Genomic DNA, 26,657 nt, shown 5'->3' with positions numbered 1-26,657 from the left:
TTATTAAAGTTTAAAATCACTTTAGTTATGTTCTAATTAAATGATGAGTTAGATCTTTAAATAGTTACATTACATTCCGGAAGTTTAACTTTGTGTCTGATTGGGGTTCATCTTAATTTACTGTACATATTTAACCAGATAATAAACTAAATAAATGTAGAAGTCATGGGATACATTAACTATCTACAAAAAGTATCACGATAAATCTAAGAAAAAATTCAAATTTTAATTAATCAGCCTTTATTGGGGCCAGTAATAGGTTCTGATTAAATAGTATTGGAAATATGTGTGTATATATATACATATATATACACATATATATGTATATATGTGTATATACATTTATATGTATATATATGTATAAATGTGTATATATACTTATAAATGTATATATATGCATATATATAAAAATATGAGAAATGTACAAATCCACCTACATATCTCATAATAAAGCCCAAGCCAAAAGTATCAAAATTTTGTATCATTATTTTTAAGAAAGCATCTGAGATACTCATTAGTTGCCACAGTGCCATAAGAAAAACATAAAATATCTAACAAAAATATCTGAAAATAATTTATGCAATATTGATAATGAGTAAAAATACCCACCACCTAAAAACTGTTCCATGAAAATCCCAGAAACTTGAAGGAAAGGGCGATACATTGCTTCTCGGCGTAGTAACCCTGTACTGTTGACAACCTCATGCCGTAATCAGCGTCTGCAATGAATCCTCTTACACGTTCATGTTTAAGATTGCCTTATATTTACTTAATATTTACATACAGGTTTGTAAATTACCAGTTGGTAATGAGGCTTAAGAAGTTGTTAAAGATTAAGTGATCAATCAGAAAAAAGAAAGAAAGAAAGAAATGAATGAAAGAACTAGCATAGTTAAGCCTGGCATAAAAAGAACGTCTCTCTCATGGAAGGTTGAAGGGAGATGAAATTCAGGGGAGAGTATATTAGAAGTGGAAATGGTTTGGTTTTGGAGGAGTGGGGGTTATTTGCTTGTTTTTTTTGACATTCAGATCACTATAACTGTATTAATTTATATAAATTGGGAAGATGCCTAGATTAGTGAAGAAAAAAAAATGCACTTGCTTCCTTGGTTTCAGGATGTTTCATTTAGATTCATTGATGTAGTCTATAAGCATTTATGGGTATTTACTTTGCTCCAGACAAATCTGGGACTTGAGACTCAAATGGATACAAATAGATTCTGCTCTAAAAGATTTAATAATCCAGTGGGCAAACAATTATTTTGCAAGATCTTTTAAAATAGCAATCGTGTATAAAAATATATGTTACAAGAAGAACACACTCACACACACACACACACACACACACACACACACATATCTTTGCCTGGGAAGGTTTCTCATTAAGGGTAAATTAAGTTGAATGTTAATTGATGAGTTAGAGATGGCTGAGCAGATGTGGTAAGGAATGGTTTTGTAAAGGAGAGAGCATTCCAGAGGGAGACCAGGATGTGTCCAAGTATGAGGCCCTGTGAAAATGGTGTATCAAGAGACTGACAATCATTGAATAACATGAAGCAAAAAATGTAGACCGGGATTAAATATAAAAAAGAACAAAGCAAAAAATTTAAAGAGAAGAATACTGAAGTGAAATGTCTATAAGTATAAATGAATAGTCTAATTATTTCACAGTAGAAGCCAGAAGGAAAAATAGACAAGTCTTCATTAATTTTGGTGCGCTAGGTGGAAGGATTGGATTGGGGATACACAAAAGTAAGTAATGTGTGTCTCTCTTCTCACAGAATCCAGTTAGAGGTTCCAGGGATTATACTTTATATACCTGTAAACAATTTACATTTCATCACCCTAAATCTTCCAAATGTAACAAAATATTTTGTAGTCAAAATAATTGCCTGATTGTTTTGTAGCTGGTAACTCAATTCTAAGGATAACTGTGGGGGAAAAAATGAAAAAAACAAAACAAAACAAAAATCCGGTGGTGAAATGAGCTGCTCAAAGAAGTGATTCTAACCCCACTATCCCAAGCTTTGGGTAGTGTCAGAAGCAATAAAATTAGGGACCTATAGAACAACATGGGACATTTTTCCTTCAAATGTTAACAAAGAATACAAAAGGACAATGATCATAGACTAATATTAAATTAACTTTAAATTATAACTGTGAAACTGAATCTTATTTGAAAAATGATATATTGTTCTCAGGTTTATCCTTTCATAGAGAGACACTCACAAGTAAATCTTACCCAAGGGACATCTGGGGTGCAACTCATAGAAATGCTGAAGATACAGGGACAGTTTTAATTATGGCATTAAAAATAAATATTTTAAATTATTAAAGGGGCTGTACATTTGATCAAGACTTTCCAAAATACGGGAATCCCAAAATAACCCGTGATATATTTTCAATTATCTTTTCTCATGTCTACTTTTCACTTCCAAAATTCTTAATTTAAAAAAGAAAGTACACTTATTTTTTTTACACTATCTTACAATTAAATAGTGTGAAAAATTCCACACTTTTGATATATACATCAGACATAATTTATCTTAGTTTTTCCATTCTCCTGAAATGCACTCTGGTTGAAATGTTCCTAGTTGGTTTATCAGTTTTCTGATCGGAAGTGACTCCCACCCAGCACAGGAATTTTATGATTATTAATAATAGTAGCAGTAGTATTGGGGATGTGCTCTTCTCCCAATAATCCAGTCTCAAGATTTGAGGAACATTCTTAACAACCTCTTTCTTTACCTTTTATTGGTACATTTAGAATTCTAATACTATAGATTTTTTTCAAAACGTCTCCACTACTAATCTTTTCATTTTCATTCTCTACCAGGTTTATTGCCACAAATCTTGACAACTGCAAAAACACACTGTTAGTAAAGCAAAAACAAACATACAGCCCAACACAAGAAATCCTTACTAACTTCTTTCTAAAGAGTTTCCAGTTTCTTAAGCCTGTGATTCCCGTAGTAAGTTGGTTAGGGACGCTTACTCTAAAATCGGATGGTCTCAAATAAAAAGCCTGGCTCTCCCTGACTAACGGTGAGTTCATGAGCAAGTTACTGGGCATCTCTTTTCCTTAATCTTATAATATGCAAAATGCAGATAGCAAGAATGCCTATTTCATTTGGTTACTGTAAGATTTAAATGGATTCGTTTCTGAAAAGTTCTTAAAATAGTGCCAGGCTCATGATAAGTGCTCAATAATTGTTAACCACTGTCATTGTTTGTATTATTATTCAAAACGTGTCTTAACCTATCTAACATATAACTTCCAAACCTTAAGTTCCACTGTTAACCTTGGATTTTTTTATAGATATTCATCCTAGCATATTCACTTCTCCATATTTATTTGCTCTCTAATTCAGCACTTTTGTTCATGCAGTTCTGTGCTCCTAGCACGCTCGTTGTCTCATCAGTTAAAATCATGCAGATGGCGCTCTGATATTAGCCGCAAAATAGAGTTCTAGAAATCCTTTTCTGATGGCACTCTGAGGGATCTCTCACAAAGATAACCAAGTATATTTTATTCTAATGAAGTAAATACCTTGTTCATCTGATAATGACATAAGAAACTGAAAACAACATTGACTCATTGAAAACCAGCGCAGTAAAGTACAGCATAGGGAACATAGTCAATATTGTAATAACAATGCATGGTACCAGGTGGGCACTAGACTTATGGAGGACATCACTTCCTAAGGTATATTGACATCTAATCATTGTTCTGTACACATGAAACTGATATGATATTGAATGTCAACTGTAATTGAAAGAAAGATTTTAAAAACAATGCATTTTAAGAAGAGAAAAAATGTTTAATACAGTTGACATTGTAATTTCATTCATAGATATGTTAAATGGGAAAAATAAATCTGTTTTAAAATTTCATATCTTTCATAGTTGGGAACCAGCACTATTCATAACAGGAAATTTCATTATTCTATTAAAAAATGAGAAAATTTTGTTTTTATAGGAGACATGAACATGAAAAGAATTAAGAACATATGATGTTTAAATGCATTGGCACTGGAATTTAGATGTTAAGTCTCTTGTTGTTCAGGCAAAATAGTGATATATATGCAAAACTGACGTGGAAGGCAGAAGACAGAAATTATGCAGAATCGAAAAATCATGAGAATTTATACCGAGAGCTTAATGAATAAACCATTAATAGAAAGTAAAGTTTGAGCCGTTTTTTAGGCATTTCTCCAATGGGTTTATGATATCATTAACTACTTTTATCTGACTTTGAAAGACAAAGGTACAAAAATATAAATATAAGCTGACTGAGGCAATCAGGTTTATCAGATAGAAGCATTTTAGTGAGATAAAAGAGGCAAGAAAATTGCTGAGTTTCTGTGTGTTCGAATCCTGGCAGACATAGATATCTTTGGTATATCTTATAAAAAGACCCAATTTTCCACACTAACAAACTGTTTTCATTTACTTTGTATGATGGTTTTAGGGCATCTGTGTCTCTCATACACAAGGATGTCAGAACTATTTGGAATAACAGCATCCTGTCTAAGGCCAGAATTTACAAAGGCTAGAACCATTGCCGAAATACAGATTAAGACTAATTGGATATAGATAGCCATTGGCATCATTTTCTAAAAATTTCAGTCTGAAGAAATATGAATTCTTTATTTTTCTACAATCACCAAACATAACATGCTGCTTCTTAGACTGAAGTAAAAATCTGTTGTTTCAAAAAAGTGTATTTTTGTCAGATTAGTTTTACTGCCTGTTGTCCGTAATCAAGTACCTTCGCTCATTGTAAATGCACAAATAAAATAATCAGAATATAACATTTTAAAAGTGGTCATCATGCTATACTGACATCATCATAAAACAAAGCAGGCTCACTAGACATTATATCTGTTGTTGTAGTCTATCCATTGCATTGGTTTCATAGATGAAAAAGGAAAATAGGGAAAGTCTACTTTTAAAATATATGTGTTCTGTGAAATAATATATACTGCACATGTGAAATAGTGATATACTGTGAAAAGAACATTTGGCATCTCATTTTTCTCTGGGAGTAAAAAAGAGCATCATTAATTCTCTTTAAGCCCAGAATTTTAATTTTCTCCATATTAGGCTGATGTCATTGTTCCAATTTTAACCGAATACGTGATTGTCTTGAACACTTAATGAGTGCTTCTTTTGGGTCAGGCACTCACGGCTATAAATATGTTAAATATTTTAATCTCCACAATGAGCTTTTGAAGATGTATGCCACGGATGAGGGAAATGAGTTACAGGAAGGTTACTGAAATTACAGAGGTCACACAGCTAGTAACTGGCTGGATCAGTATTTGAAAACTGGCAGACTGGCTGTGTAACCAACGGTGTTACCCACACCACGTCACTTCTCTGACAGGAGGACAGTTATAAAGCTCACCGACTCATGTAAATCTACAGTAGGCTGTAAGTCCCAAGGAAGTACATGCATACTTTGAGTCCCAAATCAGAAAATGCTATCATCTGAAATTAAAAGTTCCATGTTATCATAAAGTCAAAATGGATAAGCTTAGTGATGCTTAGAAAACCTATCCTGAAAACAGTGACTAGAGTCTTTTTCAGGTTTACTAAGGACCTCACAAGCCAACTAAGAAGGCAGTTTGGGTTTCATGTACATCATAAAGGGAGTTGGAAATTTCACTAGTACTGTAATGTGCCTAAGGTTAGTTTATTCATTCTTTTTGGTCACAGAGATCTAAAGTACAGCGTGGAGAATATAACCAGTAATGTTGCAACGACTACATATAATGCTAGGTGGATACTAGACTAATTAGAGCACCACTGCATAAGTTATATAAATGTTTAACCACTATGCTGTACACCTGACACTAATATAAAATAATATTGAATGTCAACTGTAACTGAAAACAAATGAATAATTAAACAAACAAACAAACAAATGAAACAAACAAACAAATTAAAAAACCCTCAAAATAGGACTGGTGGCTTGCATGAGGTTGGAGGCAGGACTATACCAGTAATTAATATGTTTTTGCATGTTTCTAAGATGGCCTAGAGCAGGTGACACTCAGATGACCTGACCTGAGAATTTTGGTCTGTGTAGGAGGTACAATATCCTTACATTAAATGAAAATGCACGAGGCTATGTGTCATCACTAATAATGAAGTTGATCCCAGGCCCTTTATATTCTCAACCAGAGTTCTCACAGTATTTCTACTTTTCCCGTGGGTATCACTCGGGAGTATTTAAGTCGATTCAGTTATTATATTTGTATTGTAAATTAAGATATGGATCTTTTTTCACCTCAATTTGTGATGAGTTCATGAGTCATAATCATTTTCCTAGATAGAAAGCCTTGAGAAGATTTATATAATTTGGTTCTAGGGAAAACAAAACTGAAGACCACTGTGCCTAGAATATAGCAGGTACTCAACAAAAAGTATTCTTGAATGTGGACCACACTGTTTTTGTCAGTAGCTTGGGAAGACTTGCCGAAAGCAGCTGGTTAAAAACTTTTCTACAGTTCTAACCTGGCATGTCACTACTTTACAATAAATATAATAGTACTATAAGGAATAGAATATATATTGACATCCCTCTGGGATTAGATAGCTATTGAAATGTGAAACACCGTAATGACTGAGAAGGATAAAAATTTAAAATTAACCTTAAAGGAACACAGTATGTGCTTTGTAAACTGCATTCAATGTTTTACTTTAAAAGGAAGATAATATACCCCACATTAGATATATTAGCACACTTTTTATAGGCATCATGAAAATGTAATTTCTGTGAAGAATTCCAACAAAGCAAGCAATTTAAGTTTTCAGGGATTATTTTCCAGAACTCAGGCTTAAGTATAAATTTGAGAGATGAAATTAAGTTATTCAGTGTCAGGTATTTCCTAAAAATAATTCTAATTAAGCCTGCATTACAAAAACAAAACAAAAAAAAACAAACAAACAAACAAAAAAACACCTTCCTTAGTAATTTCAATGGGATAACATTTTGTTAGTTTGAGAAATAATTATCTTTACACCACTCTATAATATAAATTAAATGGAATTTGAACATATAGATTTCCCAAATCCTTAGCTTAATTCAAATTCAAAGAAGTTAGAATTCACTCCAATCTATCAAAAAAAAAGCATTGCTACATAGTATAATACCAAACAACCCCTTCACCTATATAAAATTAAGTATGTTTATAAAATCATAAAATATTAATATATCTAATTCTGAAATCATTTACGATAGTCTGAGACTCATAGGGCATGTTTCATGATCCTTGACTGATGAAAATAACTATCACCTTGTAACACTGGTTGTGTGTTTATGAACCTGATGCCTTTATTATGTCTTATTTCATCTTCTCATGTCTATAAAATGGGCACTCAATAGTAGCTAATATTAGTATTCCATTTAGCATTAATATTTAGCTAATGAGTTTCCCCTTTCATTATATTTTTAAAGTGTGTGATTAACTCATGCTTCCACATTACCAAGCTAATACTACATTTTAGTTTTCTCTCTAAAATATCAGCCAAATTATAATGATCATATATAGCCTGCTTGCTATATCTTCCAAAATAATTAAGAAAGCATGTGTTACCATTAGGCTTAAGAAGGCTCCACAACTTGACCTTGAATCATTAATAATGGCTGCTACATTTTTCTTTAATTATGAATCATGTCACAGTAACTGAAAAAAACCAAAGGTTTTACTTCAAATTCAGCAGAAGATATTATCCATTTGCATCACGGAGCCACCTTCAGCAGAAGATATTATGATACCAAAAGTACAAAATTCTTATTATAGGGGAAATAAGCCAACAGTAAAGGGAAGGTTCAATATTTGACAAACAAAATAAGATTTTTTTTAATCTATAGACATGTCTTCTTTTTATAAATATTATACATATGACGTCTTAAACCTTTAACTTGTAATCCATAATTTAATAGACACAATATATTATTTATTGCATACATATATACACACCTATATATGTGTATATATACATACATATGTATATATATGACAATTTCATATACATATAAATATATACATATATACACATATGTATGTATATATACACATGTACATATATATGTATGTATATATATACATATATACATATGTATACACATATATACACACATATATAGATAATATAGATATAGATATAGATAATTTCATAGATATGATAATATATATATGATAATTTCATATATATACATATATACACACCTATATATGTGTATATATACATACATATGTATATATATATGACAATTTCACACAGCTTTAGCACTTTACACGTTTCCCCAAGTTTTCTTCTAGGAGTATGATTTCTTAATTCTTATTTTGGGGCATTTTATCATCCATTGCAATTCAATGTGTGAGGGAGGGAAAGGGTTTAAGACACCAAATTGTTTTCTTTTCAAAATTCCAGAGAAAGAGAGAAGTCATCCCCGTAGAAGTAGGAAGATAAGGGAGTAGATATAAAACACAGCTTTCTCAATTGTCTTTCCTTCATCCTCCAGTAAAATTAAACATCATCCTCTTCACTCCTTTACCAATTCCAGTTTGGGGAAGAGTGTTTTTTGAAAAATACATCAGAGGACTGTTCCTCCACCTCACAGAGGGCATAGGCATAGGTCTATAGATTGTAATGCTACAGTGTTTCCATATCTCTCAGGAGCAAATACCAATGTCAGGGGCAGGATATTTTCTACAATGTCAAATTTAAATCTCTCAGAATGCAATATAGATCCGTTTTCTCTTTTTTGCTCTCAATAAAGACAGATTAACTGATCACTGTCTGTGTAGTATTTGTTTAAACACTTAATATATGTTATGTCACCTCCCCACTTTTCTTCTCAATTTATAGTCCCTCAGTCCTTTTAAACTCTTTTCAGATAAGCTATTTTCCAAAACGTTAATCTCTTTACTTTATTCAGAGTCTCTTTTAAGCGTCATAGTCTCCAATTTGCCACAATCCTCTAACCTAGGCTCAAAGAAATGTGAAATACAGACATTTGCATTTTCTACCCTTATAATATAATTTGGAATTCAAGTTAACATATTGACATATTTGTTTCGAGAAAACACCAGTAAGTAGCAGAAGAGCATGTTTCAAACAATAAGAAAGATATAAAGTATCAAACATTTCTAAAAGACTAGATATAAGGAGAACTCTAGAGATAGAGAAATATCCAAGGAGAAGACAGTCTAACTAAATTGTCATCTTTAGCATATATGCCACTATATATGGGCTCTGCTGATTGTCTTCCCTATATTATGAGAGAGAATAATTGGCTAATAAATTGTAGTGAAACTCAAATACACTATTTCATTTGTTCAGATTATATAAATTTTAAACCTATAAAAATTAATTTTTGTGAGGGGCCATAAGAATGGTAACCCTTCCGGTGGAAGTAACTGGAAGGAAAATGAATATTGGATTTAAAGACATACTAGTAATGTTTTGGCTACTGGACCCACTATCTAGTTAATGTTTTGGTCACTAATTATTCAGATGTTCTCATTTTGTGAAAATGTATTGAGTTATGCATTTATGATTTTTGTACTTTTCTACATGCATATTATACTTTAATAAAAAAAAGTAAAAATGAGTTGTTATCTAGGAACCTTACTTTAATTATTAAATTAAATAGAACAAATTAACTTATGATAAATAAAAATTATGGAAATGTGAATAACAACTAACAGTGATAGAAAAAAAATTAGGAGGGATATTGTTATTGTGGTCATGCTAAAAATAAACTCTATCTCTAACAAACATGTGCTGAAATATTAATGAATAAACAGTAGGATCTCTGGATTTAGTTTAAAATCTCAGTGAAGGGAAAGTTGTATTAGCGTTTGGATGAAACAAATTTGACCAAGAATTGATCACTGTTTAAGCTAGAGAAAATGGAGAGTTTAGTACACTCCATTTTTTGTATATGCTTGAAATTATCCATTATTTTTAAAATGTTTAAAAATATAATTTAGTAGAACTCTGTGTAGTCTACATATCATTTTCTATCGCAGTTGTTCTCATCAAAAAGATTGAGATAAATCAAGAACCAAGATCTATTTACCTGGATCCAGACATCTATTTTCTCTATAGTGTCATGGTTAATTTCACTACCTATGTATGTGAACTGGTCCTCAAATAGTACAGCCAGTATCTTAAAAATATAAAGGAAAATACTAAAATTGATTGAATTATGTATCTGTTTCTCAACAAACACTACATTGTTATGTTATTAGCTTCTGATAATGAAGTAGCTATTAGTTTAATAAACTTACTCTTGTGTTAAATATCATCACCGTTCTTTCTCTAGTAATTAATAGATATAATTAAAACATAAATTAAATTTAAAATATAATACTTTTATACAGGAGACATATATGTACAAATGTATCCATACAACAGAATCATGAAAATAGAACACAGAAAATAATGTTTTTTATTCACTTCTTGAACTCAATGACTTAAAAGCTATCATTGATAATTCAGATAAATTTATTGTACTGATTATAGAAATGTATTGAAATGAAGTTCACATATGATCTTTTCGATTCTTAGAATTAAGAGAAATGTATCTCTTGGAGAAATCATATAGTTGTGTACCTAGGCATAATGTCATAGGATGTATTAATTATAGAATCAGAATAAACCCTTCTTTTCATCTTCAAAATTTCTAGCTTATATATTTTTTAAATCCATGTCCTTTTATATGTAATTATACTTTGGGGTTCTATTTTTTCAAACTCTCCCTGCCTAAACTGGTGTAGATGATTAGGGATCACTAATGCAATAAGTAGGAGCTCTTATTATTGGATCTCCATACAAAAAAAAAACACAAAAAAAACTGCCCACGTTTTTATTACACTTTGGGAAACATTAAATTGACTCATATTATATGCTGAGTTTAGTCTTGATTCAGCAGTATTATTCAATCTTGGACCTCACGGTCCGAAAGAATTTCCGAGCTACATTGTCTTACTGACACTATCAAATTCCTATTAAAAGAATTTCAGGAGACACAGACTTACAGAAAAAAGGCCTGGTACATTGAGTATTAAATAATATTTAATGATATTTATGAGCGCTTACATTTTTATATACCAGACTATTTACAATATCTTTATAACTGAATGCATTTAAATTTAGGCCCATAAATCTTCAGTATGATGAGGCAGGAAAAATTTCCAAGTGGATATTCCTTTCATTGAATAATTCTACTTATATTTTAATTGATGATCTTCCTTTGGTAGCTCACATGATGGAAAAAATGCTTATATGTATTTACTTCCAATGTACAAAATAAGAAAAAGGATGAAAATGGTCTGTAATATAAAATGAGGCATGTAAATAATATTAATAGGTCAACTCTATAAAATACAAACTATACATGAAATTAACTGCTTTAAGTAATAGATGAAGCCTCACATACTAAGGAGTGTAAACTGTTGATTAAAGATATGAATTGCTTTTATCAATCAAGTCTTCTCTATGTGCCCTTAACAATGTACAATATTTTATTTAACCACATATCTGTAAACTGAAAATATAATTGATAACATGCAATAAATAAATAAGAAAGAAAGTGACAAAACCAGAGGAAAGTATATACCTCTTAGCTAAAAAAAAAAAAATAAAAAGGAATTAAAGAATGAAAGTTACTAGTAAATAAAAGAATGATTGTCTTACAGACTGGAAGAAAAAGGGAGTAGTTAAAATTCTAAGAGCATGAAGAAATACAAAAGAAATTTAACTCCTCCTTAGAATATGAAATAAATACTTAGAATAAATCAAAAGACACTTAAAAATCTCAAAGTATTGAAAAACTTCATCATACTTTGCAAAACACCTTGGTTAGGCATGTTTTACTATTTTGAATGAGTTCAAAAGCTACTTCCCCTCATAAACACTTGTACGTATTAGCTAGAGAGAAACACACCTAATTTAAAACATGTTATTAACTGGAATGAAAAAAAGTAAAGTTTGCCTAGACATATCAAAAACTGTGTGTACAGGTGCATGTGTAAATGAAAGTATGATGACCGTATTAAAGAAAATTTGAGTATTTTAAAAATGCTCATGGATCCATTCAGTTTTCAAACTATTTAACATTTATAATATGCATAGCTGGGTAATGAATCTAAATATGCCAAGAGAGTATGGGATACTACTAGTTCGAAAGCACCCAAAGGCACAAATTTTAAGTGACATGTGATGCCACAGAGAAGCACTTATGTCTAAGTAAGCAAACAAATTGACTACAGAGATCACCAGAAGTGTGAGCTGCTCTGTTTCATATCTTCATCTCAGCAGGATTTTTATAGCTTTCACATTAAATCATATTAGTTGAGGTAAACTATTATCCAACAACTACAGAATAATAAATGAGATAACTTCATTATATCTCATTTATCTAGCACTATAGGAAGCTTCCAATCAGCTCCTGCATCTGTTAACTGGAGTGATTATATGAATCATAAGTAGGTTACCTTTTTCAAAGAAGTCAAATATCATACAATTCAGTGGACATTAAATTTGACTATAAATCTATAGAGAATATAAATTGGGATTAGGATTTTTTTTTCCTGATCTTGAGTTAGAATGTGATTCCTGCTCACAAAATTGAGGAGAGTAAACTATTTTGATTATGAGAAATTAATTATTAATACCTCAGAAAATAAATTTAATGGAAAAATAGAAAGACTGGTGTGATTCAAAGACCAGAGATTTGTCACAAAGAGAAAAGGTAAAAAAAAAATAATAATAATAAGAGAAAATTAGTTAAGTTTACAAATCTATATACATTCTTATAAAGAACAGTGAGAGACTAAATCCTTCAGAATCAGGTAATAAAAAAGTAGCATAACTTGATTAAAAAGTGAACAGACATTAACAAATCTAGAAAAGAAAATAAATATGAAAAAAAGATGTCCATTCATTTAGTGATGTAGGGACCTATGAGATGATATGTTAAATGTTAAAAATGCCACGTATAAAAATTCTTATCCGTGGACATTCATATTTGATAAAGTGATGTTATGTTTATGACATTAGAAGAATATACAAATCTCAGAGAAACAACTACATGCAGTATGCAAATAAGATAATGTGTATCAATAAGAAAAGTCATTTTATTGTGAATTCTATATATTCTCTTATCACACTATCGAGTTCAATAAATTATGAAAACTGACAGAAGGCAGAGTGAGATAAAAAAGGCATTAGAAGAGACATGGTTAAATAAAACATGCTTTATAATTTCAATCAACTAAAATTTTTAAGTGCTCTGTAGAATTAATATAAATTAATTTTAAGAATTTCTCCAAAATCAGGTTTACTATATATAATAATAATAATAATAATAATAATAATAAAAAGTATAGGTAAAATGTCACCAATAAATGCAATGTTTTGAAGTTCTGACATGTTTTCTTAGGTTATGACATGGATGAGTAGAGTTGAATTTTCAAAACTGCTCAAAAGTAGGCTAAAATAAGGTTAGGTCAGGAAACAGCTAGCGTGTTTTTTTTGGCATACATTGAGTAGTCAAAATGTTATATGATAGGAAGTCAGGATGGACCATACAGTTTTCAATAAGTGATTCCCTATAATCCTATGGTTCTAGAAAATTTCATGGATTTAGGATTTAAAGTAGCATGTTGTCAATGTAGTTCACTTAACTTCATTTAATATAATTTATTGTTGTATAGCTTAAATAAATGAAATATTTTCACAAATATATTTTGGATGGAATTTCTTTGGTTACTTATCTGATGATTGTCTTCAATTCTTAGGGAATAACTATGTTTATTGACACGAAACCAACACGTTTCCAAATGAATACTCATACCTTTAGTTCTGTATTGTTTAGTCTAGTTTGAACTGAAAGACATGCTTATTTACTGAAAAAGATCTTACGAGATGATGTTCAAAATGTGAAGCCAAAATCATAAGCAAGAATGATTATGAAAATAATATTCAAGATACTGTTTTAACTGGATTTTTCTAAATTATATTAATAATATAACTTTTATCAATTATATTCTTGAACTTTAATTATTTTTGTTCCTTATTTGCCGAGACCATCTAGAAGGACCATTTGAAAGACTAAATTATTTTAAATAAGATGTCGATGATTGTAAAAAATTCTCCCATTCATCATGATAAAAATGTGAGCTTATTTTTAAACCCCAGAGTCTATTTCTTTTGTTTTATTTCAGAAAGTGTTGAAAATAGTGATTAAATTTCAGTGTAAGTTAAAGTAATATTTTAGTTTTTTGTATTAATCTAACAAAAATTAAAGGTGAATTTAAAAGTCATTAACATTTTGACATAAATGTAAACACTGTTTTGAATATAGGACTATATTCTACATGTTTAAGTTTATTTTCTCCATATTTCAGTGTGTCCTTCTGGTCCTTATCAGAGTACTAGCAAATGACAACTATGAAATGAAAAATAAGAGAAAGCATGCTCACAAAAGTGCTCATGACGAACAAGGAAAGTATTAATAGATGTTCTTCAAAATTACTCCTGATTACAAAAATAAGTTTCATTTCAGTAAATGTATCATGTGTACTCTTTATGGATTTTTTTCTTTAAAAAAAAGGAAATATGACTCAATTTAGGCATTTGTAAAAAACAAGGTACATTTTTTAATATGTGCATACGTACTTTGTGTAAACGTTGGTTTCTTACAATTTTCAATTTCAACTTTAGCAATCAGAGATGTAGAAATGGAAAGTTCTTGGTTATAGAAAATGATCTCCTTTGTATTATTAAGCATGTCACTAGTTCCCTGTCATATTATACATGACAGTGGTAGCCTCCTTAGGCTTTTTAGAGCTTTACAAAAATAACTAAATATAAGCTACTTTTCTGAACATCAGGATGTTCATTATAAAACTAAATGGATGTTTAGCAAAAGAAAAACACCTACCTCAATAATTATTTAAGCATTCTGATTAAAAGCAAGTAATTAGTGTCAATTTTTAGCTCTTTAATTATATAAGGGATGTGCTTTTCAATTTAGAAGATGAGAATATTTACATTCCTGATGATAAATGATTAACAAGTATTAACAACTATCACCATGTGAATTTTGGGGGTAAAATGTTTAGGAACAGTTTTAGTTTATAGTTTATACTAACAGATTAACTATAAACTTGACTATGCCTATTAAATCAGGGCCATGATGTAGTTTTAGTGATAATTGTGTGAGTCTAAGATGACACTAAACACTAGAAGTTTAAAAAAAAAATCAGACATGATTAAAATTATACGAAGAACTAAGAGAAGTATAAATCAAAAACAAAATAACTGTTGTTCTGCTTATTTTTTATCCAGGTCAGACTTCATCCTAAACCCTAAATTTTAAGCAGTGTGATCTGGCTAAAGCAGAGAAAATCAATTGTTATTGAAAACTAATTTATACTAATATCTATCTGGATAAAATACAAACAAAACCAATTTTCTTGATAAAATAATACATGCATTCTTTTATTTCTAGCAACATACATTACTGCTAACGTATTGCATAATAGCTGAATTCAGGTTTCTAAATGAAAACACTAGGTTCTTGAAAATTAGAGAAATGTTCATTAAAATATATGTAGCATTCATATTTTATTAATAAACATTATTTCTGTGATTCTTAAAATTAAAAAGGAAAACTAGTCAGTAGAAAAATGACATCTGAAAATGTTTAAAATTTTAGTTCTATATGGAAGTGAAATGTCACCAAGATTACCATTCCCTAAGTACAAGAGAGGGTGAATTGATTTTTTCCCTACATTTGATGTAGATTACCAGTTGACAATACTAATAGTAAATATTTGTATTTATTTAGACATGGAAACTTGAATTACTCTGAATCACATGATCTTTGACTTTTTGCGTTAGAAACATTTATAATGTATCTCTATAATGTGCATTCTTACTTTAAAGTGAGAATATGCTGTTTTGAACCTGGAAAAGCTTGGTTTTTGATAATACATAAAAATTTAAGTCCAGAATTCAATTTGCGTGGCAAATACTGCATAATCGTTCTCATTCATTAAACTTTGATTTTAGGCTACTTTAAGTCACTAGTGTATGTAGATGTGTGAGTTAAACTTCAGGAATTTAGCATACAAATTACATCTTCGTTATTATGTGAGACGTTTCAATACTTTCCTTAAGTATTTGTGTTCTCCTTGTATTTTACAACTTTAAAAAATAAAGCAAAACAAATAACAATAATTCATAAGAAGGCATAATTATTTGGTCCTGAAGTGTTAAAATACTGTCATGTTAGGGTAATGGCATTTCTAAATAATTGGAAAAACTGAACATAATTATTCATAAAACAAAATTTGATCACTTTTGCCATCACAATGTATGTCTCTAATGGCAGATTTTTAATCATATGACACTTGTCTATTCTTATTATCAATATCCAGAGCAGTTGCCATGTGCTCAGTGAATTAAGTCCATGCCTTTCACACTTACATTGATAAGGCCTAAAATACATGTTCTTCTACTTTTTCTTTTCTTTCAGTTTTTTTTTAAATTATTTTTCCTTCCCATTTCATTAGTCATAAAATAAATGATACATCTGCAACCTATCTCATCTTTGTTTCTAGCTTATGGTTCCACAACTTTTTTTGAACTAGAAGAAAAATAAGAAAACATCATGTATGATGTATTTGCTAGAAATGATAAAAGGCTTTTTTTTTGATTGAGTTGTTATGATTTCTACCTTATCAAATATTAGTTTGTATGATTTATCAAAATATTGAGTTGTCATTAGTATTTATCCACTATTTAAAAGGAAAAGATTCCTATGAGGCAGAGAATGAATGATAGAATTTCACTACCAAGATCCTCAAAGGAAATATACTACAGAATCCCAAACCATTTCTTATTTTTCAGTGGTTGTATTAAATAATCCACTTAAAGAATATGGTCCCAAAATTGAAAGGCCTGAGTGCAATTATCAATATCTCGATATTAGAAGAATCTATTATTTTAAATAAATGAAGACTATTGCTGTATTGGCATGCTTCCATCACATAGTTCCTCTGGTTTTGACCAAACTTGAATCCATACCAACATATTATTAAATTGAAAGATATTGAATGATCAAAGTGATGGCCACATTGATTTCTGAATTTAGTCTCACGTATTTGATGTCACTATGGTAAAAAGATGATTAGTTGATGATGCTGGCATCGATAAGAAAATGAAATCTCTCAAGGGTTGAGAGATATTTTTCCACCTTAGATAAGCCCTTCAAAACATGGAAATCAAGTAAGCAAGAGAGCAATCTTCAAAGGAATTATGAAGAACATTTGAAAAATGTTTTCAACATCCAAACTGTGTTTGATTGTTGTCAACAACCATATCCTATCCCAGAAACCTGTCTTCCTGTGAAGTATTGTTCATTTTTCTATAGTAAAGCACTGCCTGCATCCAAGAGTCACTTTTATCCTTGTTTCTGAAAACACCCTAAACTCTATTTTTACTAAGAAGAATGGCATATTGAACTTTATTCTCTTAAAGGGAACACGTGGATACAACCTTTTCTGTGATACTTACTCAAATATGGTGGTTTGTAAGGCGCTCGTGTATTAGACAGCAGTCCATCCAGTTCTTTTCTCTCCAGGGTGCTCTGAAGCGCCTTCTCTTTGCCAAAGGTGGAGAAGGACCGCTCTGCCCCGGGCTGCGCTTCTGGAGTTTCAAACACCTCGGTGTCTGGAACAGAGTCCATGCCAGGAACATGCAGATTGCTGCGATAATCAGCAGCCTGGCGTCCATCAGAAGGGACAAAAGAAGGCATCCAGCACCGATCTGAGTGGCCCAGCGCTTTACATTCCTCAGTGCAGTTGGAGAAGAGGTCCATACCTGTCAGTAGGAAAAAGAGAAACTACAGATGTGGACTTCACCAATATGACCAGCTGCTTAGAAGTGAACCATTATAGGCAGAATAAAGAGTGATGAGTGAAGGTGTCTTCACAATTAGACCTGTCTTAACCTGACAGGAACCAAAAATCTCTGTATTAGTTTTGTGAAGGGTAAGACATTTTGGCAAAGAAGCCGCTGAAATAGAGGTTTCTAAACTACTCAGGATATTGGGGGGGGGGGGCGAACATATTGGCTCTAAATTACTAAATTATTCAAATAACTAGGAAGTGGTGAGTAGGAAAAGAATGAATAATTTTTAAAATCTCTGGTGAAGTTTATAACAGAAAAAAAGTGCAAAGTTTTCATAATCTATCATCTCTAATGATGACACGTCATCTGATATTTCTTTTTTCTTAGAGACAAAATTGGAAGAAATACGTGAAGCACTAAAGTTGATATTTAGATTATGAAACCTGACCGTGAAACAAAAAGTGAAATTCAACAGAAAACTGGCATACATATTGATAAACCAGTAAATAACAGCAATGAGCTAAGGTTTTGTGAGTGGCCAAGCTTCCTAGGAAGTGACTTCCCAAAAGGTATTTCTCAATGACACTCGGGTGGTCCATATTACTACAAACCAGTTAGACAAACCCAGAACAAATGACAGTAATTAGTGACACCAAGGTAACCAAGTGCAATGTAAGTCAACTGCAGATACTATTGACAAATACCTTATTACTTGTTCTATATTGGAAAACACAGGTCCTAATCAAAACAGAACTGTTTGCTTACTAATTCTCAAATACAGCAGGTCCTCGTTGTTTCACCATTTTGTTATAACGTTGATGAAATGTGAAAAGAACCTAGCTCTTGTCTATGTCAATTGGCCTATGTAAAATTGGTTTATTATAAGTCGTTTCACTTAAAGCCACAGAGCTTATTGAGGGCGTTAAATGAGGACTTGCTACAGCAAGATTTCAAATGGCAACTTCCCGTTTCATTGTCTCCCATAGATTGACAAGACTATTCTGTGTCATTTGATTATGGCTCTAGAAAGCTCATTTAGTTCCTTGAGCAAAGCATAACACATCTGAGCACTATAGAATACTATTTAATATTAATTTTGATAATTAGCACTAATGCAGAAAAACAAGTACAGAAACCAAAAGTGTATTCTAATGTTTTTCTAAACGGAGTAACATGTTTATTGAATATATTTTAAAATGGCAACTTGAAATAACCAAAGTACTAATGGTCTGTACATGAGAAACTCAAATGCTTGCCTAGCCTGGAAAAACTAGGGATATTTTTGTTTGTTAGTTTAACTGACGGAGTATTGTTTATTTAATGAACACACTTGATTGTTCTATAAATATCATGAGCGATTTGAGCTCTTGAGCAAGTTTTAGTTTTTAAATTCCTAATGGTATTCTGTTACATACTGATTTATTTGTTTTGTATGTTAACATCTGTGTGTATAAATAAAAATTATTTTTCAAAATTACTAACCCTCTAGATTATCCACAAGTATTTTGGAATAAGGACAGTTAAAATTAAGTAAATTATGTTTAAAGAAATAACACCAACCTTCTTGTCATATATTAATCTCACTTTATAATGACTTTTTAAATTTTAAATTAAACTATGTATAATGCCAAGTCTGACTTCGATTATAACATTCCATTGATAGTTGTCATGCATAAGCTTGGAAATAAATTACTGATCAGTGAACTGTTGAGGAAAGGAAACGTGAGCTGAAGCCAGGATAAGGAACCAGACTAAGAACCACAAGTAAAATATGTCAGTGTTTCCCTAGACACCAGAGAAGTTCAGTTCTTTATCCTATTTCCTCAAGGAGATAGGTAGAAAGAAAAAGAGAAGAGGAGAAAGAAAGTCCCTGATACACGTTGACACACCCGGTAGGTAGAAACTATTGAGAAAACCAGAGAGATTTGTATTTTGACACACTACACCATAAATGCTCCCTATTTGCAGTGTGTGTTGGGGGTGGAGGGGAGAGAGGAGGCTTTTTTGATAGCTGGAACTATCGTTAAGAGTAAAATTATTATGATCAATTACTTATTTTAAAAATAAGTTCAAGTTATATTAAATTTGAAGTGGATGGAATAAATTCAAATATTAAGATAGAATTGCATTATTGGATCTTAATAAAGATGAGTGCCTGATGCAAAATTCGGAGTTAATACATTTTTTTCCTAACATGACTGAGAAATAGCATTTTAAATATATCACATGAGACTATTAACGATCTTTCCATCTTTTCGAGGACCTATACCCAAGTACTCCTATAATTATAAATATGATAGTCTCACACAGAAAAAATTCCATAAACTATTCTCTCAACATTCTTTTTCAGATATTTAATTATGTTCGAAGTTACTTTCAGTAGAACTTGTTTTTATGGGTAGTTTATACTCAATTGTGTCCATTTTCTCCTCTTGAAGTGTATGGTTTTCTGCCTCTCTTAATTATTAGAAGCTCTAGGTGATGTGATAAAGTTCTCATGAGTCAAGAACCTAAACAAAAAATATATCATGTGCATAACAAAAAAAGTGGAGGGATATGATAAAGTTTTTTGAGGGAAGAACAATGTTATTTGACAGAAGGGAAAAAATGTGTAAGTAATTAATGTTCTTAGTAAATTTATGAACTAATCCTTTTAAAATGGAATTCCCATAATAATAACACACAGCTTTATATAACTAGAATGAAAGGTAAGGTGACACAAATTATGCATGAATGTGTTTTACCAGTTTTACTGGTAAAGCAAGCATACATATTTCTTATGAGGGTAATATCATAGAAACATTTTTTTAAACAACACAAATAGTACATCAATGAATTTCAAATAAGTAAAGGAAACATTCATTGAAAATTGAGTTTTTTCACTTGTTTTTTAGATATATAGTTTGAGATCCAAATAAAATTTTCCCATTACTGGTCCTCACCTTAGGGAGCCATTGAAAGACTAATATTGTTTTGTCACTTTTCATTTATCACTAGCCCCATCAAATATATTATTTTAATGCCCAAACAAGCAGAGGTATATTCTAGTTTTGCTGTGATAAATGATACACAGAAATGACAGGTATTACAGTCCATCTGACATATTAAAATGCTCATCTTTCACATTGTTCTTGAAATTTTTTTAATGGCTCAAATTGAAGGCCCAAGAGAAAATAAATTTAACTTTTTTCCCTCAATCAAATATTTTTCCTGTAGAACCTGTGGGATTTGTATACCAGAAAAATACAGGCCAAACCTCAGTGTTGAAGTTATGGTAGTTTCTAAGAAATATCTCAGCATATATATTTTACTTGCAATTTCTTCTCCTACTTATTTATTTTCTCCACTTTTCAGAAATAATCTGTACTACCAGGCATGACAGCTGAAGTGATAGACTGCCTGTTAAGCATAGATATATTTAGACAAATTTTAAAATGCATCTTTTTTAACTGGCAAGTAACTTATCCCTATAGTCAGAGGCAGTAAAATTACCACTGAGAACAAATTGCGATTTCAAAAATATTGTATTTGTATTCAATTTGTGCTGTATTCTGATGAATGTAATAATAGAAAATCAAGTGTACATTTCTTTCTCATGCATAAAAAACGTTTATTTTTTTAAGCCAGGATAAATTAATTTTAAAGGAAATCAACACTTAATTTTCTTGAGAAAATTTCATCCTCTAACAACTTAAAAATGGAAAACTGAGTTATTAATTATAACCACAAAAATTGCTATAATTATTAGGAGAATATATGGTTTGGAGGCAGATATTTATCAACAATTCAATCATGAAAATTCAAAACACATATATCAAAATTTTCTCCCTATTGAGACTTTCAAAGTGTTTATAGTTTTTCTCCATTTTCCATTAATATGTTTTATATATTATATATATATAATATATATTATATATATATATATATGTTTCCAATTATGAATCTCTCCGCATCATCAAGTTGTAGCTCAGATTTTTACCAGTAACTTGAATAAGCTTTGGCAAATAATGGTGTAAATTCACTTTATTTATAAAGCCAAAAGCTAATTTGCCAGTGTCTAAATTCTTGTTTGAGTTGGGAAAGGGAAATTTATATTTATAAGTCAAGAATTCTCTTGTTGTTTGTAGTAGTTGCTCAATGGTTTATTATATTTCACGTATATAATTTATCTGTCATTTTGAATATACTGACAATTCAGATCACTTTATTTTTTAATGTATAGTCAAAGTTTGACCATGTATCATATATTGATATCATAATAATCAGTTAAGAAATAAACACATTTAGAAACTAACTTAGAGGAATTTGACAATTTTCAGTTAAACTGTAAGAAGTAACACTAACAGAATCACTTATTAGGGGTTTTCTCTTAAACATATGCATTTTTAGGAAGAAACAATTATTAACAATATATTCAAAATTAATCCTAGTATTATGTGCATTGTCAGTACTTAATAACTGTAAAAAAAACACACAACTTCTTACAACGTAATAGATCTCCTTAGATGTAACCCCAATAATGTTAAAATGTTAAGAATATACAATTAAAAATGTGTATCAGTATTCTAAATTAGAAAAGCCTATCTTTTAATATAATTATATAATAAACAAAATTGACAATTTACATTTTTTAAAGTCTACTTTGGTGTTTTTGGCTAGTTAAGCTGTGATTAATCAGGTTTTCCACTTATGATGATTTATGCATGCATTTACCACATCTCCTTGGACTTCTGCCATATCTAACCAATACATCAATAGTGCACTGAAAAAAACGGAAAGCACCTTGACAAGGCTATAGAAAGAAAGTGCCACAGAGCAGTGGTCAAGCCGAAGAATTTCACACATGGAGCCAGGTGCAGTGGAAAACTGAAAAAGCTTATGTGATTCTCTGTGCAGCTGCCTCCGTATTTAAAGCCCTTCTATGAACAAGATTGCTGACTGCAAATGGCTTAGAAAGGGGAAAGGCAAGGGGAGGGGGAACAAAAAAGAAAACTATTCATAGAAGAATAAATAGATGGCATATTTAAATAAATGCATACAAAGTAATGCCAACATAGAAAAAGAGAGAGGGAGTAAAGAAAAAGTTGGAAGCTTGAACAGGTGAAGCACTAAGCAGGACCATGTGTAAAATGCATTATGGCATGAGGTACAAACGAAAGGAGAGAAATCAGAATCTGTATCTTTCCAGTGTTATTTTTTCCTAGATAATCTAACCCTTTCCCCTTAAAATCCAGCTAAGTGGGATTTGCTTATTAGTATGAAATGTTTTCATACCTAAACCTGAAAATAAATGTGCTATAAATATTTCCTAAATATTGCAAAATTGCAAGGTCATTAATACCTTGCTTTTCAAGGAAATAAAATTTACTTGTTTACCTGAAATGGGCTTAACTTTTACAAAATATTCTAGCTGCTTGGTGTGAGGTTTATAGTACACAACATTAGTATGGACTGGAAAGAAAATCATTAAGTAAGTGCATTTTAATACTCTGCATTTAGGGTTTTATACTTAAAAACAGAAAACATTCAAAATAATTCTTATAATAAAGTTAGGCATATTACATTTGATTGCAATTCAGCACACAGGGTGTGATTATTTCTTAATACAAGTTATCACAATTCCAAAACAGCTATTCTTGTGCCCGATATGTAGTGGCTGCCCTATAACTGCTAATGAAATACACCAATAGATTGTAAATTCTATGCTGCTTTCACATGTTTAAAAACTTAAAGATAGGAAAACATTTTGCCATTTTGATCAAGAAAAATAAAAACTGCCTTACTTTTAAAAATGTTTTCCAGCACACAATTTAGCATTTTAATTTTCCTTTTGATGCTTTGACATCTCAAATAATTTGAAAGAGACATTACCAAAATGGCAACACTGGAGTGGCTGTGACATAAAACAGCTACTTGGAAGGCACATTGGTGAAAACATATTCCCATCTATCTTCCAAATTTAGATCGTTTTGCAGATGTTTATTCATTTCTCTTTATTCGGTTAGGTTATTACAGCTCATTGTGTCTGAGGGACTAAACTAATTGAAATGTTCATTGAGATTGGAGTGCTACAAAAAAAAAAAAAGCAACAACAACAACAAAGTGGGGGAGTGGGCAAAGAATAAAATGCATCCTAGGAAGCATTCAGCAAATAGAATTTTTTCTAAATTAAGTATTTTGCTCTGAAGGTATTAAAAGGCTGACTGTTAAGTTAAAAATTTCACGAAAACAATAAGAATGCATGATTCTAAAAGTACAGCTTCTTAAAGATAACAATAAATCATATGCCATATGTAGGCCAAAAATGAAAGGGACTTTGTACTCAGATATAAACTTCTGGCAAGATCTGGTTTGTTGTCAGGTTCCCAGACACTAAATAGGTTCTCTGTTCACTTAGCGTGAAGGCCCGCGAGGGGCAGGGACCTCCGGGGATTCTTGGCAGTTCTCAAGTCTCATTAGGTCTGCATATTAATGACTTGCAGCAATATAAAGAGACCCTTGAGCAGCCTTTCCCCTCTTTCCCAAGGCTATGGCTGCGTCAGACACAGCACACATTAGCCCAGTGACAGGCTTACAGCAACCTCTGCTGCCAGGTGACCATGGGGCGTAGACGGCCCTTTGACACACTGCTTCAGCACCATTCAGAGGTCCACCAAGTGTGTTGAGGAATGGGTGCTGTCGAGGACCGATAATATCTTGAAAATAAGGACCCTCTCACTCTGTGCTTGTCATTAACCAAAATAAAGGTCAAATCTCAAGCAAAAGGAGTTGAACCCAAGAAAGTCCAATGCCAGACATGTATAGAAGTTACAAAAGTTGACTTGCCTTTCCATTTCCTTATGGGTCAGATCAACACAAAACTTAATCAGAAAAGAAAAAGTAAAGGAAAAAAAAAATTCAACAAGCACCCTTTATAGGTGAAGTGCAAATGAAGCAAAAAGATAACCCAAACTTTATGAAAATTATTTTCTCTGTTTTATTTCTAAGTGTTTCCTTTACATATTAGTAATTAGTTATCAGGATCCTATAAAATGTGAAGGTTCAATTTATACAGAAAAAAGTGAAGTATATAAAATAAACAATATGTATCACACTGTGCCAACTCATCAGTGACTATCATTTAACCTACATACAAATACAGAGTCCAACTTTTTGACAGGTCAGGGACTCTGGTTGAAAATAGGAGGAAACCTTTATTGACTGAAGATAGGGGACTGGCCCAGGTGAGAGATCTATGACATGTTGCATGAGATATAATTCTATTAAAGAACATTATGTAAGGAAGAAACGCATATATATTTCATATTCTAACATATTCCACAAGGAATTTCTAACTTGAACTCTCCAAAGGAACATTGAATTTTTAGAATCCTGTTGAGTATACAGTTATTAACATAGGGTGACACTGTCTTTCTAAAGATCTACCAACATTAAATTTACAAAAGAAATTACCTGGGACATTATCCTTTCTAGATTTAGTAGGGAAAAAAGAAAAAAAATATATAAAAAACAGCATTTAGAGTGCCCTTTGATCACACTTACCAGCTGACTGGCCACGGTTGGTGGCATCATGATCACTATCTCCCTGTTCACTGTCTCCATGACCACTGTCCTTAGAGCTTACTATGTCGGCTTCCTGGAATGCAGAACTAGAAGTACAAAAATGTGAATATTAGAATAAAAAAGGTGAAGTAACACAGAAACATTCTTCTGCCACCACATGGTCACCAATGGCACTGCAGATTCAGTTGGCTTTATTTCTGCATGAAGCTCGTTTTCATAAACTTAAGCCTAACTTTTTAAAATTGAGCATTGGCAGTCAGCATGAGCACTGAAGGCATGTAAAGTTTAGGTGTCATACTAGGATGGGAGCTAAGTATGTGTTTATATAATTTTTATACAGCAGATGTATGCATATATAAATATATATATATATATATATATATATATATATATATATATATATATATATATATAAATAAACTGGAACAGTTAGGAAGACGATCAAAAGCAGTGTAGGAGTGTAAACTGACAAAATATTCAAATATATTAAGTTGTATATAAATGAAATATACCCATATTTTTCTATGTATTGTCTAGGAAACCAAATATAATTAGTACTTATGTCCTGCCTTAATTTGAAATACTTTATATGTGTTATATTTTAATATTGAATTATATACCTAATTCCTACTTTTATTAGGTAGTAAATTGTCCATACACCAAGCAAGGGAGAAAAAAAAAAGGAGTCCATACCTGTTAACTCGGCGAGGTCTGTCAACTAGATAGCTGAGCTCTGCTCTCTGGTGTTTAGTCTAGAAAAAAAATAAATAAATCAAGAGCATTTGAATGCTAAGGGTTTAAGTAATAGTCTGTTTCTAAAAAGGTCAGAAACTAATTCTAGCTTAAGAAATTGTGGACATTTTTATGAATTTCCATGCTGTCTTTAGACCTCAGCCTGATTGCTGGGTAAGGGCAGGGAGATACGGAACGACACTTCAGTCTAGATTTTTAGTAAAAGTTAAAAAGCATTACAGAAATAAAAGGCCAATTTTAAATGTGTGAGTGTTTTTAAGGAGATAATGCAAGTGACCTCATAGCTGGGACTCATAAACTATCCTCTCTAATGGAGTCAACAAAGTTATACTCAGCAGTCTTTCTCTCAATGGCTCAAAAAAAAAAAAAAGGTGTTTAGGTGCATACTGGTTGACACA

General features: G+C 31.3%; 1 protein-coding gene across 1 annotated transcript in view; it reads right to left on the bottom strand.

The window, feature by feature from the left end:
- Positions 1 to 26,657, bottom strand: part of PCDH10 (protocadherin 10) — a 44,973-nt gene that overhangs the window by 13,643 nt on the left and 4,673 nt on the right. Inside the window, exons 2-4 of the mRNA XM_081076628.1 lie at positions 26,200 to 26,258; positions 25,486 to 25,592; positions 17,608 to 17,913 (exon numbers count right to left, since the gene is read on the bottom strand). Of these exons, the coding sequence (XP_080932754.1) occupies positions 17,608 to 17,913; positions 25,486 to 25,592; positions 26,200 to 26,258 (472 nt within the window). The remainder of the gene's footprint in view (positions 1 to 17,607; positions 17,914 to 25,485; positions 25,593 to 26,199; positions 26,259 to 26,657) is intronic.

Source organism: Rhinolophus hipposideros (assembly GCF_964194185.1).
Source record: "Rhinolophus hipposideros genome assembly, chromosome: 16".
In the NCBI taxonomy this organism is placed as follows: domain Eukaryota; kingdom Metazoa; phylum Chordata; class Mammalia; order Chiroptera; family Rhinolophidae; genus Rhinolophus; species Rhinolophus hipposideros.
This window is presented reverse-complemented; position numbering and strand designations above follow the sequence as displayed.